Source organism: Peromyscus leucopus, chromosome 16_21, assembly GCF_004664715.2.
Source record: "Peromyscus leucopus breed LL Stock chromosome 16_21, UCI_PerLeu_2.1, whole genome shotgun sequence".
NCBI classification, from domain to species: domain Eukaryota; kingdom Metazoa; phylum Chordata; class Mammalia; order Rodentia; family Cricetidae; genus Peromyscus; species Peromyscus leucopus.
In genome coordinates this window covers 51,053,420-51,072,742 of record NC_051084.1, presented here as the reverse complement: position 1 = coordinate 51,072,742, position 19,323 = coordinate 51,053,420, and the positions used below count along the sequence as shown (strand labels likewise).

Sequence of the window (19,323 nt, the reverse complement as noted above, 5' to 3'; positions counted from 1 at the left end):
GGATCAAGCCTACTTGATGGCTGATCCATCTCTCCAGAATGTTATTGTGAGTTAGTGCTCTGCTAGTGTGTATCCAAAGAGTTGATTAAAAAAAAAAAAACAATGAAAGAAATAAAAATGCTGTATCTTATTGAAAATTTCACAATGTGTAGATTTTACTAGTGTGATTAGACCGATTAAATGTCTTTGATACTGGCCTTTCTCACAGGTTATGTGAAGGGACTGAACACACAGCTTGCCCATTCATCACAGAACATATTCTATATAGTGTGTGCCTTTTTCATCCTCCGGATACTAAATGACTTGGGACGTTTCTCATAACAAACCACTTTTGAAATAATGGTACAATAAGCAAAATCGTATTTTAAAAAGTCTTCCAGGACTAGAACTCAGGTTGAAAATCAATTAAGCAATGACTTGATTTTTCCTAGCATCAGAAGAGGGAAGTATACATGCAGTTATAATTTATTTATGTATAGCCACAAATACTCTATTCAACAATAATTTATTTATGGGTTATCAATTTATTTACATTTGTATTTATAAGATGTTCTCAATCCTAAGGTTGCTCTTAAAATATTTAATACACAATTTTGGTGGCCACAAAATAACTATATGTGAGTCAGGGGACAACACATAGTGATGTGGAGTCACCTACTGGGAGCATGTGGATCTAAATGTGGATGAGGACACCTGGGCAGGGCATTTTGGGTTTGTCTTTGGTGACTCATACTGTTTGGAAGTGAACAATAAGCAAACTGGTTTCTAAGGGTCAATGTAGCTTATTTGTTTTGATTTTATGATATCCACCATGTACTAAATTCACAAACTATCCTAAAGATTGGGATTTATGCTAATTTTCTATTATTTCTGATGATTTGTCAGGGGTTCCTGGTTCCTTTTGTCATCACTCATTAGAAAGCATCTCTACCCCCACCATGAGAGGAAATGCAATGTGTCTGTCTTGTCTGGCAATGATCCTCTAATTTCAAATCCAGTCCCTAGACCCCTTTCAGTACCCATAAACACTAATTAGATGGATACATATACTTTAAATATCTAGCATACAGGAGAGTAGGGTAAGCCGTGCCATCTGAAGCTTAGGCATTACTTATACTTGGATTTTAGCCTCAGCTTTATCACAGCTAAGAGACTTATTCTCCCAACTACATAAACAAAACCCGCTATCTTTGGGCCCACGTTTTTCAGTGTTTTTGTGAGATGGAGTGAGTTATCTTGTGGATAACTCGAGGCATGTTAACTTTGTAAAAAGTCACACAAATACCCCAACTTCATCTAAAATAAATAAAGAGGGAAAGCTTTGGGGAAATAAGAGAACTTAGAAAATGTCCAGCAGATTTTATGTGCAGGAAAAGTTTGTCTGGTCATCACTTTAGAAGGAGAACTGAAAAGGAATTGTGAAAAGACAACAACGAAGTAAAGGAAAGACTCATTCCATTTGAAGTAGGCAAGGTGTATTTCAGAGCTCCATCTGTTAGGGAAGGATGTGTATTTCCCCCTCCTTCGTTGGTGATTCTCGAGGGTTAAATGCTCATTTGAATAAAGGTTGGGCAGATATAAAGTAGTTCAGTAACATTCTCCATGACAGTGAGAGAGACCATCACCTCTAAACTATGAGAATATCAGAGCGACTGGAGTTGGGTATCATCTGCCTTCTTTCATTCACGATTGTCCCTACTAAGTTTATATGGTGAGTAAATTCTCCGTGGGGATGGGTGGATCCCTCGAACTAATTCCGTATCCCGATGATGCACACTGGAAGCGTTTTGCTGTACCACAAAAGTCTCCTAATAACCTATTCATTTGTTCATCAGTGGACATCCCCCGTCCCAAAATGTATGTAGGTTTGGTCTTGGATTTCCTACCCTGCCCCAGAGCTGAGATCCGCGAGGGGAGAGACACCTGTGCCTCGGGGACACAGGTGACGTGCGTCACCTCCCCGCGCATGGCGCGCACATTCTCCCACTCTCAGCATCCTGATCGGTCGCCAGGCGGTCCTCACTGGCCCCTTGGCACAAGGCAGGCCGGAGAACCCCGCCAGATGAGCGCTTGCACTTCGCACACCCTCTCCCCTCCGCAGCAGCCTCCTGTCACTCAGGCGACTCGACGTGCGGCCCCGCCCAATGATGGCCCGCCGTCTCCGCGGGCGCCCCGCCCCCGGACCCCGCTTCCAATGGGAGGCCGGCGGGGGCGGGCCGCGCGGGCAGCCTCTCCAGCTGAGGCCGCGGCTGGAGCCGGGCAGGGGCGCGGGAGAAGCAGGTACCAGCGCGGGCTGCGCAGCCCCAGGCGCGAGAGCTGCGCTCACTGCCTGCCGGAAGGACGGTCCCCGCGGGAGCCAGGGACCGCGGCGTCCGAGCGGGCGGGATTGGCGCCTGGCCCGGCACGGTCCGAAGTCCGCGCTATGGGAGAAGAGAAATACTTGCCTGAGCTGATGGCAGAGAAGGATAGCCTGGATCCATCTTTTGTGCACGCGTCGCGCCTTCTGGCGGAAGGTAGGACCGGCCCCCGGCGCCCGCCAGCCCGGGCAGGGCGAAGTTGGGGAGGGCGGGTGCTCTGCTGGGCAGAAACTGTCTCCCGGAGCCGCTTCTGAAGGCAGGAGCGCAGCGCTGGCAGCCCGGGCTCCTCCGAGGCTCAATTGCTAAAGACAGAAGCCCTGAGGTCTAATGGCAGGGTGATGCGACCTGTTAGGGTCCTGGACAAGGAAACCAGCAAGTGTCAGGTGGTCCACCGGGACATTTTCACTTCACAGAAGCCAGGGAAATCAGTTCAGGAGTAAATGCGATCGATCCATGGAGTGTTCTGAGAACGTCTTGGTTACAGATCAGCGTTATTTATTTTATATATATATATTTTCCTTTGGCGTTTCGAAGTGATTTTGATACCCTTTAATCAGTCTTTCCCCGCTGGAAAGTCTTAGAATTAATCAGCATTAAAGTATGCATGTTCGTGTATTTACGTGAGCGTGGTAAGCAGAGGCTAAAGTGCTTATAAACGTATTTGAAACGTGATGATTGGGTACTCTGCGAGATATTGGTCCCTAGGAACGCTCCATAATTGATCAACTGTTTTTTGTTTTTTTAAACCAGGTGTGCGTTTTCTTTTGTATACCTGTGATGTTAGCGGAGATTTGGTTCCCAGAGGGGCATCTATGTCTTGCCTTTTGCATTGCTTTGAAAGGTCGTTTGAGAAGAGGCACACATGAAAACTTCTCTGTCAGAAATATTAACCCCAACTATTCCATTTATGTGGAACAATTCTAGCTACCAAAGACACCCCAGATATCCAGTAATCTGCACAAGCCTATTTAACACAATGGCAGAATTTTTGGATGAATGTTTCATTAATAATGAACTGCTTCATCTTCTAACTGGCTAGGTACAGTGTAGCTTCCTAGCTGGAGGTCTTACCCACTAAATGAGTCAGTGACATCTTCCCCTTGTCCAGCTGCTCAGCATTAAAATAGATTTGGGAGTTCGTTTTGCATCGTAGAAAAAAAATTGCTCCTCATATGATTCAGAGACATTAGATTTATTTGACATTTTTACTGGGTTATTATTTATTATGACCTATAATAACAAAGAATTTCATGAAAGACTGCCGGGGAGAAATTTATAATCCGAATATGGAAGATTCGAAATATCTAAACTGTTTTTCAAGGGAAAGGCTGGCTTTGTAGAGTACTTGGGGAGTGAAATGCAGTCATGTTTACCACTTAACTAAAAATCAAATTATAACAAATGAAAGTGAAAAGCCAAAGTCAAGAACTATACTCTCCTCTACTGTTAAAGGGCAACTGTATAATCATTATAGGAGTATTGAAAAGGAATGACTTAGTAAGCATTAACAGATTAAAAATGTCTTCTTCAATTGTTCACATCAGTCTATTCTTTAGAAGTGTTTCCATTCAGTGTACAATGGGAAAAGAATACAAATTCATGATCTTCTCTGACCTGATAACCGGAGCTCTCTTTGGGATGGATGACTTAATCATTGATTCATCAGTTATGAATGTGTATTAATTGTGCTTTCAAAACTTACAAAACTAAGAGATATGGGTGAAGGTCTTAACAGAATGAGGTACACGGATATTCCTGACTAGTGAAACAGTTAAGAGAACACTAAGTACCCAGCTTCCTGGCATTTTTCTTTCCCAAGCACTAAATTTCTAGAGACTTAGGAAATTGTTCTAATGCACCTTGTAATTTAATTTTTTCCCAGCAGGGGGAAGCATGGCCTGCTTTTGTAATGGATTAGGAAAAAAGCTCCAAACTAGAAAGGCATCTCAGTAAGAAACAAAAGAGGGTGCCTAAATTTCAGAGAATTCTTAATGAGAAAAGAGAAATAAGAAAGCAGCGACAGTAATCCGAGAGTAGCCAGATAGTTACATAAAAAGAACCACAGGGCGCACATCACTTCTGTAACTCTACCCGGGGTCTTTACAAATGCTTACTAGAGTGTAAGGTGAGTGTGCTGTGGATGCTCAGTGAATCATAATGCACATGTTGCATTATAGATTTTTTTCCATTGTCTTTTCAAAAGGCTATTTGTGAAGGTTTCTAGGATCACGGTAGAGATTTTATTTCTCGTACCTGGAAATGCTCTGTTTGAAGACATCGGCTATAAATAAACCTGACACAGAGAGTCAGACGGAAGGAAGGTGCAGACCGAGTACATTCCAGCAGTGCTGTGCAGACAGTCTTGAGACTGAGGGGGGCAATAAAAATGATCCAGATGATTCCATTCTTTGGAATGAGTCTCTAGAAGCAGTGAAATAAAGCAGTGAGCTCTCACAATGACTTATTTTGCTCTGCGATTATTGGTAGACACAAGCCTAAGCTCACATGTGCCTGCTTCATTTAGGATGGAAGGCCATGGGCTTCAAATTACTTTAAGTTTTGGTTGTTTTCGTATCTTCATTGTATTTTATTTTGTTTGCTTCTGTTTTGTGTTTGGTAGGTGTGATTCTAAAAAAAAAAAAACATTAAAAGCAAATAATTTATGAATCTGACTACTAGTCATAGCAGATTTTGAATAATATGGGTTAAGGTGTTTACATAATGTATTTAATTAAAATAACTTCCCTCCTGTAATTACAATTTTTATGTAATTACTCATTTGTTATGAAAGATGTTTTCTAAATGTGATAATAGAACAAACTCAGCATGATTCTTAAAGTTCTGGCCCAGGTCCGATTTTGCTTGAGCATTGGAGTTACATGAGGCTATTTATAGCTCTGCTACCTCCATTTAATTCCATGTTTATTTAACCTGAATTTTGTAAACTTTCCCTCCCTGGGCCCAGTTTTCTTATCTCAAATTCAACAGTGAGACTAGGAGACCTGTATATTTCTGCAATTCGTATTTACTCCCAGATGTTTGCTGATGCGAAGTGGTGATGTTTAAATATGCAGAACAGGAAAATCAATAGCTGAAAATTTTGAAACTTTTTCATTCCTTCCTAGTTTAATGATTAATAACATATTTACTGCACTATAGTGCAATTTGAGGCATATATATTATATTGGACAGTGGAGAAAGATTCATGTTCTTAAGTCTATTGAATTACTTTGAAGGCTCGGGTCTCCTGTGTATAATATGTGTGTGAACATATGCTTGTTTTCATTTGAATGTGCTGTGTGACAGATTCACATTTTTTGATTCTATTGTGACATTTTATGCTTTCAGAAGTATTATTGCGTTCAAATGAAAGTGACTTAGGCAAGACTTCCTTGCCTGTGTTCTTCACAAATATTGATGGGTTAGCCACTGTTTTAGCTAACTTGTGGTGTTGTGAAACCAAAGATGACCAAATAAAATCGTTTCTGAGCTACTCCAGATACTCCTCTCAGAGTCTGGTGAAGACTTGACCTGTCAGCTCCAGTTAACCTTTATGTTTGCAGATCTATATGGATTTTTAAAAACGGGATGACAACAGACATTTTTATTTGTCACAAATGGTAATGTGTCAAAACTGAATCAGAGTCAAATTCTCAGTAAGGATCACTTTGAAATTTAGATCATATTCCCTAAATGTTTTCCAAAACTTACTAATAGTGTGCCTAAAATCATCTTGTGATTAAAAAAAATAGTATTTACACAGTTCCTTCAGTTGATTTTTTTTCTTGATGAAGAGAATGTCTTTTTTGTTACCATAGATTCAGTATATTCTTATTTACATTTCTTAAATGCAAAACAAACACAGGTATAGATTTAAATCTTGATATCTTCAATCAGCATTCAAACCAATTAATGACATGGGAAAAAAAAAAACCCAATCTATCTCAGTGTCATATGCTTGATACTGAGTATTGGCACTTCCAAACTTGACTGTGATACAGTGAAGATGCCATTTGCTTTCCTGTATGATACTGAGTTATTTTCATCTGTAAATCAGGAAATGCAACATTTATCAGACAGATATTTTGGGATAAACATTTCTGCTTGTAGTAGTAATAAGGGCAGAATTTTATGTAAACACAAGAAACACATTTTCATTGGCATTTTTATGCCATTGTCCGGTGAACTTCAATTTGAGACTAGATTTTATAAGGAAAGGAAAAATAATTCCTGTTTTACTATTTGAATTACTGCTGAATGAAATTTTAACTCCCAAGTCAAATTAGAAAACATATTCTCTTGTAAAATATGATTGCAGAGAGGGGTTTTTAAATGCCCCCTGCATCAATGGTTACTTGTCAGCCTACCTTGGCCTGGTCAACACTAGTTCTTTTTCTTTCAATGATAAACCCAGACCTCATCAACCTTCTTCTTCAGCCTACAATACTCCCTTCTTAGCAAGTGATTTCAGCTTCTCTGGTCTCTGGGTATATGTTCTGTTGTGTTCCTTACTTCCTGATACATGCAGACTCCATGCCCTACCTCACATAGAAACTTCCTGCCTATCCACCCGTACGGACTCCGTGCTCATCCTCCCATACTCCATGCCCAACCTCACATTCTCTTATTAATAAAAGACTAACATTCTTTTCCAGGTTGACCCATATCCTGCACACTAGTGCTTCCCACGTGGTCTTACCTCGTTCTAGAGATACATCCTTTCCTCAGGTCCCCCCACCACTTCTGTTTGTTCTTTTCTTGTAGCAGCCTTGTCAACATGAATAACTGAAGACAAAAGAATGCATTTCACTTGCAAAAGTAATAAAATTAATCTTCCTTGACACTTATCCTCTCTTGTGTCTTTCAAATGTCTGATACCATTAATCTGTGCCTGGTTCTCTCATTTTTCTTACTTCACCTCTTTAAAACTCTTCAATCTACCCTCTGTCTTTCACCACTGCCCTGAAAGTCACTCTAGTGACAGAATCACCCCCTACCTGCCTCATCTATGAAAGGCGTTCTTCCCCCAGGCGGGCCTGTGGTTTGCCCTCTTGCTACCCTTGCAGGGCCTTTCTCCTCCCTGGGCTTCTCCACTGGCCGTTGCTGGGTTTCCCTAATTTTCTGACCCTTCCAGGCTTTTCAGTACTCTTCCATTCCCACCACCACTACACACTGTATTTTCATAAGGATTCATTCAAAATGAAATTCTGACCAGCTGGTGCTTTTTAATCATCTCTGTTTCCCGCAACATGTCGTTCACGTTCTTCGGCTTTCTTACTATACATCTCCTTTGCCAGCCTTATCTCTTGATCCTTTCTGCTTAATTTATCTGAGCTGTAACAACTTATTCACGTCTCTGCATGTGCTCTCCTCACCCTTACCTGTCCACACTGTGGTGGCTTTGTTCTTTTTCTTACTTCTTGAGATCCCTGTCCACCCTATGACCGTTTCGTCATTCCTAGGTTGTACTGGTCTGTCTCACTAGACTGAACTCACTAAGCAGAACTAAGTCTCACTCAGCATTGCATCAACAGTATCCATCATGAGAGCTTCACATATGGTGCAGCTCAGCACCATTTGTGGAAAACTTTTCCTCATCAGGCTTCAGAATCTGCCCCTGGGGGCCTCTCTGATACGTCATCTGGTATGATGTACAACTTCCTGCCTCTTTTCCCCATCCTGAATCTAAGGGTTCTATGTTCTGTGACTTTTCTGGAATGACCTTACTAATTTTTCTCTCTTGTTGTAACTATTACTCATTTAACAAATTGGGTCTGACTACCCATTCATCTAGGAAGCCTTCCATAATAGTGCCCTTATCTTATTTATTATGGATTAGGTGAACCTGCCTGTCTTGTTTTTGACCTTTCCATTGCTACATTGCAACATACCAGTTCTGTTTGATCTTGTCTTTCTGCCCTCTAAGCTGAGAGGTTGGATTTGTGACTTGGGTCTCTGAATCCTTAATGCCTGCCTTCATTTTCTGTGTGTGGTACATGATTACTAAGTGGATGAGGCCAAACTTACATATTACCTTTCTCCTACCTAGAAGACATCTCCAGAAGCAAAATTCCAGAAATTTCTTCACTGTTTAATTCAGCCATATTTTATCAACCCTTCATTCAAATTACACTAAAAATACTCATTTTAAGAGCATTTATTCACTAAGAAACTTACTTTGCAATAGCTTTACATTGGCAGGTAACTATGAAACCAGAGGCTAGTTTAGTCTATGATATCTAAATGGAGAGGATGACATTGATACATTACATGGGCACAGCTTTGTTGTGTGGCCCTATATAGGTTTGTGTGATTACCACTGCTGAGATGCTTGACTACCACACCACAAAGACCTTCCTCCTTGAAAGTCTAGGTTACTCCTCACTCACTCTGCTCCTGACTGTTGTTTTCTGTCAATCCAGGTGCTTTTCAGCCCTGCCTTTCTTTTTTTTTTTTTTTTTTTTTTTCCTTCTTGGATTTCATGACAAGGAGTATACACTTTTTCCCTTACTTTGTTGGGTCCTTTGTGATTCTGCCCTTGGGTTTCTTTGTTGTTAAGACTGATTAATTTCTTTGAATCTGCTTTTATTCTTGCCACTACTCTATAACTGCTACTGTTGAGTCTGTCCCAGAGAAGAATTTTAAAATTGTAGTTACTGTGTATTCAAATTGTAAACGTGTAATGTTTCAGATCTTCTGTTTATTGGCTAAGACGATGACAGAACTTAATGTGAGTGGGTACCTGTTGATTGCCTTTCCTCATTCAAATGGTTTTTCCTCGTTTTTTGCCATGAGGCAATGCTTTTTAAACTGTACCCTGGATATGTTCAGTGTTGTGTTATGATAGTATGGATTTTTTTTAAAAAAAAATTTAGAACAAACTTATGACACTCTTCCTATAGACATGGAGTCACCTTCAGCATTCCAGGCAGCAGTGAAAAGCCTTGTTCCACTCACTGGCATCTTTGAACCTACTCTGTCTGGGAGGTAGGGGATGTCCCCTCACTGCTTCCTGCACATTTCTGCTAATGTCAAGAAGGATGGGGAGGCCTCATTCCTATTGGGTCATGGTGAAATTTCCAGCAGTATTCAGAAGGCATAGAGCCTCTATGATACCTCCTTGCTTGGACACGGGAGCCTATTCATTATATGTGAAGGTACCAATTCAAGACCTTCGTATGACCTCTGTGGACATTGTGTGAGGTAGGTAGAAATGAAGTCTTGACTTACAATTAAGTCTTCTTTGATAGCATTCAGAGGGGAATAGTGCCTGGTTATCATTGAGTGACATTAAAAGTATATGCTCCCTTCCTTTTTTTTTTTTCTTTATTAAGCAATTTTCTACTCACTGTACATACCACTCACAGATCCCACCTCCTCCTTCCTCCCATCTCCCAGCCCTCCCTCCCAAGCCACCCCACATCCCCCAAATCAAGGTCTCCCATGGGGAATCAGCAGAGCTCAGCACACTGAGCCTGGGCAGGTCCAAGCCCCTTCCCACTTCACCAAGGCTGCACAAGGCGCCACACCACAGGCACCGGATTCCCAAAAGCCTGCCCATGCACCAGGGATGGATCCCGATCCTCCTGCCTGGGTGCCCCCCCTCCCCCACAGTTCAAGCCAAACAACCATCTTCCGTATCCAGAGGGCCTAGTCTAGTCCTGTGGGGGCTTCACAGCCACTAGTCTACAGTTCATAGGCCTCCAATAGTGTGGCCAGTCATCTCTGCACTTCTTCCCCTCATGATCTCAACGTTCCCCACCTGTAGAATCCCTCCTCTCTCTCATCGATTGGATTCCCGGAGCTTAGCCTGGAGCCTGGCCATGTGCATCTCTGCATCTGCCTCCATCAGTCACTGGACAAAGGCTCTCTTAGTCCAGTCGGGTGCTGCGGCCTTAGGCTCCCTTCTTAATCTTTCTTTTTGTAGCAGTCTATTTTTCTCTTTTGGACCTGGAACTTATTCTCTATTCCAGGCTGCATGATCCCATCTCAGCCTTATGCTTGAATTACAAGCTTGTGCCACCATACTCAGCTCTACTCAATTTTTCTTAAAAGGAGTGAACATAGTTTTTTTAATAGTTCATTTAACTGAGAAGGACATTTTGTATTTCAAAATTATGTTTTCTTAAGCTGCTCTTAATCTAGTATGTTGACTATAAAAAGAACAAGCATATGTGTCTTTGTGAATATGTGAGTGTGTATGCATATGTGTGTTGTCTCTGTTGATTTTTCTAGATTCCCAGCAGAGGAAATCACTGATATGTTATTTCTGGGTTCAGATCTGTGGGTTATGATAACCAGCTGGCCTACCTCATTCCTTATGCCTTTTGGAATATCTCTTCATTTTTACATATAATAACCAGCACCTATTCTTTTGAATTTATATTTTCTTATAATCTTTTCATATAAATACATGTTTGGATTTAAACATCAATGTTTTATGAACTAGTTATGTATGTGTGGGCATGATCAAGATATATTCATTTTTTTTAATGGTATGTAAAATAAAGGGGAACAAATTTGGCCCTTGTTTTCAGTTTCTCTTTAAATAGTCTGGGTGAAACTTTTTGTTCCTGTAGTAACTGTAAAGTAAAGAAATGTGTTTACAGGGTTTAGAAAACCTTAGGTATAACCATATAGTGCCTTCATCATTTCATTTGACTGTGATCGCTTAAACAATAAATTTCACATCTCTTCTTTGGGCCTGTATATATTATAAGAAATACATCTTAATTAAAATTACATTCTGACACTTCCATAGTTTTTAAATGCTACAAATAGTGTATGTTTTAAATATATTCATAGATTGAAAAATTATACTTTTTAATAAAACTGGTAATTTTCAATAAAATATGAATGACCTAGAAATATTTTTAAGAAGCATGGTTAGTAGTTGATTTCTCAAATTAGAGTAATCGAATACTCATTTTATAGGACCCTTCGTTTTCTTGAGTGAAAAGTCTTGTAATAGCTCATTTCACTCATCCAGCTTTTGAGGAGTCATGGCCCACATATCCCTTTGCTGCATTACTAATTTTTCCTTGAAGTGATCTATTTGTGGCTCATTTCCATTCCTAAGCTCACTGATTCTCAGTAGAGAAATAATTAACCATTTAATAACAACTGAGTTGCTTTAGGTTCTTTTCTATACCTATTCCTAATTTGGCTATAGTTTGGGCAACAGAGTCTAATTGACTAGGACTCTGTTACATTTAATCACACAATCACACTTGTCCTTTAATGTTGGTTGGTGACATCTTTCTATAACAACTATATGCTATTGCTATACATAGAGGCATCACATGTTTAATTTGTGAAGTTTACCAGCTGTAGGGGATTTAATACATTCATGTATGGGTGTGTGAAATGTACATAAGTACACATACATTTTCATGATATCAATAGTTCATGGATGGTCTGCTAGATTTCATGTGAGTTTAGAGGAGCAGTTATTTTGAAGATCACAGGGATTCAGAGTCATCATACTTACTATTGACTCATATCAGAAACTGCATGGGATGTTTTCATGGCTTACCATGAGTTCGCCCACCAATCACATTAGATTGTTACTGGCATCATTCTTATAAAGTGTTAATGCTTATTATTTAGCACAAGTCATACAGAAAAGAAATGCTGATCTAAATAAAACCCAGATTTTTCCACCCAGACACCCTCCATAGCCACTAAAATATATTGCTTCTTGGAGAAGAGGCAAAAATTATTTATGCTTTGAAGGAAGGTCAGATATTAATGTAAAGTTCATGTCAGAGATTTAATATTTATTTATCAATTAACTGCTCATATTACTCCTCAATACAAGTATTACATGAATTAATTTACAATGCTATAAGATAAATACAGTAAGTAAAAGGTCAAGGAATTTGTGGTGTGGGCATTTACCAAGTAGGTAATTATATAGTCAGGTTGAGGAACCCCAAATGTCTTATATATAAGGATGCCATTGAGAATGCTTAGTAATGTTCAAAAGAGACATAAGTGAACATTTCATTATTTTTTTTTAATGACCAAGAAAACTACTGGAGAAGTTGTGTGATTTTCCAAGGCATTTTTTTTTCTAGTTTCTTTTAAAGGAGAACCCCTTACATTTGTTGAATTCTTCTCTCCAACCAAGAACAACTGTGGCTTCATTGTTTTCTCTTGAGCAGTGATGGTTTTGTTTAACATTTGAAAGCAAGCAGATTGCACATTTGGTCAGAAACAGGTGCCTTGATTTAAATGTTATCCATAGGTTCTGAACTCTTAGGATTTAATATGTTTGTAAACATATTGGTTGGTGTTACTACTGTCCTGTTATCAGAGATGACATAATCAATGACCATTTCCTTTAAAATATTAGCGATTAGATTTCACTCTACTTATAAAAAAAAATCATAATCCATGCGTTTTCCCCAGAGTGCTTTTTAGTAGGTTTGTGGTTGTATGCTGGATAATGTCAGGTCCTGAGAGCAGCTCAGAAGAGGCAGATTCAGTGGCAAGAGTAATGAAAGAAATTACTTAAGGAGTATAATAGGGTGATTAAGTGATGAGACATTCATTTAACATGGTTTCTTTTACAAGTATTTAGAATATGTCATGAAAAGTAAGGAATATTGCTCCAATTTTATGAGAAAATACAAAGAGACACGTTAGGTGATAGCAGCATCAATATACATTTTTTAAGAACTTCATACATGAGCATCTTTATCACTCTTTCCTATGGCCTCCATGTCCTCCAATATCAGCCCTCCCAACTAAACTTGCGACCTCTTTTAAAATTATTATTGTTTCATGTATATACAGCTGTATGTATACATATATATATATATATATATATATATATATATATATACATATAGATATGAACAGATGCATGTCCAGCTTACTGAGTCTATTTAGTCCAATTAGCATTGCTTATATATTCATGTGCCTGGACTGACTATTTGATATTGGACCATCTATGCAGGAGCTCAACCCTGAAGGAAAATTACTCTCCTTCTCTCAGCAGCCATTGATCACCTGTGCTCTTCATTTAGAGGTAGGACCATTGGCAAATGTTTGACAGAAGTTTGAAAAAGCGTCAAAAGATGTTACTAAACATTGACATGCTTAAAACACACACACACACACACACACACACTTGTTTCAGGGAATATAAAAATCCCACTTTAACTGTAAAAAGACTTAAAAATATTTGCTGCTATAAAGTTTACTGTTTCATTTAAAATAACTTTCTCTGGGTGGCGGTAGCACATGCCTTTAATCCCAGCATTCGGGAGGTAGAGCCAGGTGGATCTCTTTGAGTTCAAGGCCAGCCTGGTCTACAGAGAGAGAGATCTAGGACAGGCACCAAAACTACAAGGAGAAACCCTGTCTCAAAAAACAAAACAAAATAAAAACAAAAAGTTTCTCTAAGAAATTAAGAAATTCGATTTATACACAGTAGTGTATCAATTTCCTATAAAACGAAAGCAATGGGAGTAAAATGCATTTACTATGCTTAAGCATGTAAATGTTATAAACTGAAAATTTTAATTAAATGTAGAACTAGACTAAGGATCATCTACATATAGAAAGACTTAGATTTGAGTTTATGTTTCTTCTCCTGGACCTGGTGAAGGAGGGCCCTTTAAGTTGTGTTAAGTCAAAAGAACATTTGGTGTGCTGAGGCAGATGGCGTTTTATGGTGTGATATTGCTTTGAAATGGACTTACAAAAAGATAGATGGATATGAGTTAAACTGGTATACTGAAATTAGTGCAAGACTGGAAAGTATATCATATCCACAGGATGGTAGAATAAAACATTATGATAATTAAAAGCAGTTTAATGGAAATGGAAGAAGTGATAAGTATTTGGAATAAGTTGCAGTAAACCGAATGGTGTCTCTCTGTGTAAAATCCATAGAACAACACACACACACACACACACACACACACACACACACACACACGCACGCACGCACACGCACACAATACATCATATGTGTGCTAGTCAAGTATTAGACACGGGGATTTATGGAGCAACACTGAAGACTTGTTCAAAGTGGTTCTCACTCTCTGCTATCACTGTGTCACAGATACATTAGGGAGGAGGTGGCAGTGTGTGCAGGCAACTACATCAGCAACTTCCGTAGTGTGGGTTAAGCACAACAATAAAGGAAGTAGATGATGCTGTAGGAGTGCCGGGCAGGACATCTGAGAGCGTCTCCAGAAATCTTGGGGACCTTTCATAGGAGGGACATGGGAATAATTGAAATTTTATAAATAAGTAGACTCTGGACAGAATCCACTGAAGACAGAGCTATGATCTCAAATTAGACACGTAGCAAGCAACATTCCCAAAACCTGGCAAGAGAGAGACTATCTATCCCAAGAAATACGAGTGAAGTAGTGTGTCTGGAGACAGGAAAAGTGGTAAACGTTTCGAGAGAAGTGGTCTTGGTGAGTCTGTCAGGAAGCCTGTTCTGTCTCTAAGACATCTACCACTGTCCTCTCGCATTTCTCTCCTCTTTTCTGAATGACCATGCTTAGATACGCTTACAACCCTTCTTAACGAACCCCAACTTTGCTTAAAAAGGACAGAAATGAAGATCAGAATCTAAAAAGAATGGAAGTGTCTCATCATGCATTCATGCTAAATAGTAGCAAATGGATCATCCTTTTGTTGACCCATGATATGGCTGCACTCTTTGGAAATGGCCTCGGTATGTCTTAGATGTGGGCAGGATGTGAGGTGGCTGAAACAGACAACTGGTTAAGAAGCTCTGAAGAACTGAGTTCAAATCACACAGTGCAGAGAGGCCAAAGTGGAAAGGTCTGTTGAAAGTTTACAAACACGGTGTAATAACTTGGTTTGGTTAGGGAAGATAATAAATAAAAGGACTAACAGCTGCTGTCAGAGGTGCTCCTTGCTAATAGGGTTAAACTCACTGTCAGCTGCTGAGATGTCACTGAAAAGGGAAATCAAGGTCAGGAGGCTATGCACTGAAGGACCAGTAGAGAGTTTAATACAAATTCAGGTACAGAAGTAAAGAAGTGAGTATGAAGAAATTTTTGTGTGCTCTCATGGAGTAACTGGGTTTGAGAATATACACTGGTAACCACAGCACTGAAGACATGAAGGCAGGAGACTCTGAGTTTAAGGTCAACCTTCACTGCGTGCTTTTACTTTGTCCTCAAGTCTACCATCACCATCAGCAGCAATGAAAGTCACAATAAATCCAAAAGAAAGGGGAACAACCACAAATACTGTCTAATTGATTTAGAGACAGAAAAGGAAAGAAAGGAAAACAGAAATGTGAAAAAAATCCATGTGCACTTGAGGAACAAATAGGAGCCTAGGTCATGAGAAAGTGAGCATTGACTTCACAGGGAATTATATTGAAATGTCTGAAATTGATAACATTTATCATTTCAACCTACACAAATAGTGAATTTGTGTGCTTTAACACAGAGGGGAGTGGTAGAAGGAAAGAGGTATTGGAGAGTAGGTTAAATCACTAATATTGTAGTTATAGTCCTTATGTCTATTTTCTGTTCCTGTAAATGAAAGCCTTGATTTTGAGTGGATATTTTTAAAGCTTAATGTGCTCCTTTGTCTTTATGTGTAAAGTGCGAACAGTTCTAAACTAAGAAAATGATGGTGGTGCTAAGTTGTTGTTCTTGTTATTATTATTATTTTGGTAGCTGTAAATAGCACACGTCATATTCTTTGTCCCTCCATGCCCATTCTCTACTCCACTGCTTCTACCTTGCCTGTTTATCCGTGTGACAGGAACATGCTTTAAAAGAACTATATTGTATATGATAAGATCATGCCATTCAGCCTTGGATCTTTTCTGAGGCCTGTCCTTGGTGTTTTGAGGCTTCCTCTCTCCCACGTCCTTTGTTTACACCTCCTTTTTCATTGCTGGTTTGTATTGACTTGTTGGAATGTGTGACCTTAGAACCATTGCTACCTTCCTTATGCTCTTTCTCCTTAAATTCTGTGGTTACACACTCTGGTTAAAAATGTACTGCTTTCATTTTGGCCAGTGGAATAATGATCTACAAAGATGGGAGATGGGGGCAGGGTGGCACATTGCTATGCTGTCAACCTCAATATTTCTTTTAGTGTAGTGTGACTGAGTGAAAAGACACATATATGCCTTTTTAGATAAGCACTCATGAACACACACATGCATGTTATCTTTCCATATGGCAAGCAATACAGAGCTGTTACATTGCGGAAGAAATGAAGACTGCGAGGTCATAAGAAAAAGGAGGTGCTTCTGTGTCACTTAAATATATGTTTGGATTAAACGTCACTTCGTGAAGTATTTATTATGACTTGTATGGGAGATTTACTTGTGAAATTACTGCGTTGTTAAGTAAAATTTATTTCGTAACCTGGAAAGTGGAAAAATTATTTGGAAGCTACTGTTCTAGCAAAAAGAACTTGGTAGATCAAGTCAAAAACCAAATTCCAGATCTGCTAAATGGTTGCTTCCTAACTCTGGGAAATCTGCTCGATTTACATTGGCCTTTGTGAAAATACAGTTTCTTTGATCTGTAAATTCCCTGATAAATTCTTTGGAGGTTTGTATGCAGTACTTATCCAGTGCAGATATTAACAATAGCTATTTTCTTTATCTGCTTCAATGCATGTGATTATCTTACTTTAAAAAAAGAATGAGGTGCAATTTGTAAATAGAAATGGAGCTTTAAATGGAGCACTCGATGAGATATGTTAATTATATAACCTGTGTGAGAAATACCCTAGACAACACAGACAGTATTCCTATCAGCTCAGATACTGCCTTCACCTCTTCCCACGATCCTCATATCCTCTAACAAGTACTGTTCTTATTCTCTTCCCCAATTTCCTGTAGATGTCTTAATATTGCATTCAATCATATGTCTTTAAAGTTCTCTATATCTTCAGCAGTCGTCTGTGGTGTCGAATTTCTCAGTAGCTTATTTCCTTTATTGCTGACTATCTATTCCATTGTATAAAGTGTCACAGTTTACTCTGTCTCTTCTGGGTGGACATGTGGGAAGTCTTCAGCAGTAAATTATTATATGGATAAGTTGTTACCAATGTTCATTTCCCCTTTCTCTCATCTGTGGTGTCAATGTGGTGTCAGCTGTCCTGGAATTCTTGATGTATCCCAATCTGGCTTGGAAGTTAGTATTTGCTGCCTTGGTCTCTCACTTAGGTAGTGAGAGTACAGTCATACATCAGCACACTGGGTGTGGACAGTGTTTCTTTGTGTGGAGTAGAGTTAGCAGCTTTTAAAGCAGAGTTTTCTTTGATCTTAAGTGAGACGTATGGCCAGTTCTCTAAAGTCCTCAAGGCTCTGTCACCATCTCTCCAGCAATGTGTGAAAATTCTGGTGGTCATCCTTTTGGGCCGCCATTTGAAGTTCTCAGTCTTTTTAATATGAGATGTTCTATTTGTTTGAAGGGTTAAAATACTGTGGCTTTTATTTGCATCCTCTTGATAAATAATGATGCTAAACATATTTTATATGCTTTTTGCCACTTACACATATTCCCATCGAAGTGATTGCTTAGAGGTTGACATATTTTAAATTGGATTGTTGGTCTTTTACTGTTATGGGAGTTATTTATGTGTTCTGGATTTGTATCTTTTATTAACCATATGAATTATAAACATCTCACCCCAGTATACATCTTAAATTTTCATTTTCAGAAAAGCCTTCAGAAGAAAAGTTATTAATTTTGTTGGTCTACTTTAACATTTTTTCCTTTATCTTTTGTAATGGTGGTCATTCTTAGGAAACCTTTGCCTTTTTTAAGGTCAAAAAGTTGTCCTCATGTGTTTTGAAGCTTGTGTTTAACCTTTAAGTATATGTTTATATCCCATGCAGATTTTTTTATTGTGTTTGGTATTAAGTGAGGGAGGGCAATACTCTTTTGCTTAAGGTTCTAATATGTAGGTTTTTCAGCATCATTTTCTGAATGCTTTCTTTGATTAGTGTTACTTTTAGGGTTCAAAACTGTGTACACAGACAAAGAGGTGTATCTTTAGAAATAAAAATAGAAAAACTTGTAATGTTTAATAATAGATGTATAACCTTTCATAGTGGCCTCCATATATAACTGCCTCAGACCTAAAGCTGGTAGCAATCATTAACCAGATGTCTTTAAACCTACATTCAACTGTGTGACATTTTTCTTTTATTTTCTTCTAATTTTAGGACATAATCACTGTAGGAAACTTGAATATATTCTGCCTATCATAACTGAAAATATGAGGAGCCATCTAAGAGGCCTGGCTCTTTGAGTACATTGTTGTATCAATGAAGAAGTGACATATTTATTGAGGGAGCAGTTGCCATAATGAGAAAAAACTAGCAGGGGAGACATGGGTGTTTCCAGTACACAGCCCCAAGCACTTAGTCATGAACTATATGACCTTTCCAATTTTCCCAGAAAAAAAAAATATGCTAGATAGTAGCAAACTTGATCCTTATCCTTAATAAAGTCAATACACTTATAGACCATGAACAGAAGCCTATGTCTGTGCTCGTAGTAACTGTCCATCTTTATCTCTTGATCTTCATTGGCCATGTTAACTGACAAATTCACTGTTGCCTAGAATGTAACATACATTTTCTGAGGTTACTTAAGGGCATAACTAGTGACTTAGTGCTTATCCTAAAAGCTCATGTACCAAAGCACAGTCAGTCAGGAAACATGTCCTCACTCATCACAACAACACTGAGAACCCAAAGAAGAGTTGACAGTGATCCAGACTGGCAGAAAACATCAGTGCTAGCATCTGACAAGATAATTCTGACACAAGTATATTTATTTGCAGGTAAGAGGGCTATAGCCCCTGAAGGAAAGTAAGTTTATGCATGGCATTTAGAGGTGTTTAGTGGTGTGTGTGTGTGTGTGTGTGTGTGTGTGTGTGAGAGAGAGAGAGAGAGAGAGAGAGAGAGAGAGAGAGAGAGAGAGAG

The 19,323-nt window shown here is 39.1% G+C and overlaps 1 protein-coding gene across 1 annotated transcript in view; it reads left to right on the top strand.

Moving 5' to 3' along the window:
* The first annotated feature begins 2,233 nt into the window (after nucleotides 1-2,233).
* Khdrbs2 (KH RNA binding domain containing, signal transduction associated 2) overlaps nucleotides 2,234-19,323 on the top strand; it is a 518,703-nt gene continuing 501,613 nt past the window's right edge. The window contains exon 1 of the mRNA XM_037200029.1: nucleotides 2,234-2,513. Within this exon, the coding sequence (XP_037055924.1) occupies nucleotides 2,423-2,513 (91 nt within the window). The 5' untranslated portion in view covers nucleotides 2,234-2,422. The remainder of the gene's footprint in view (nucleotides 2,514-19,323) is intronic.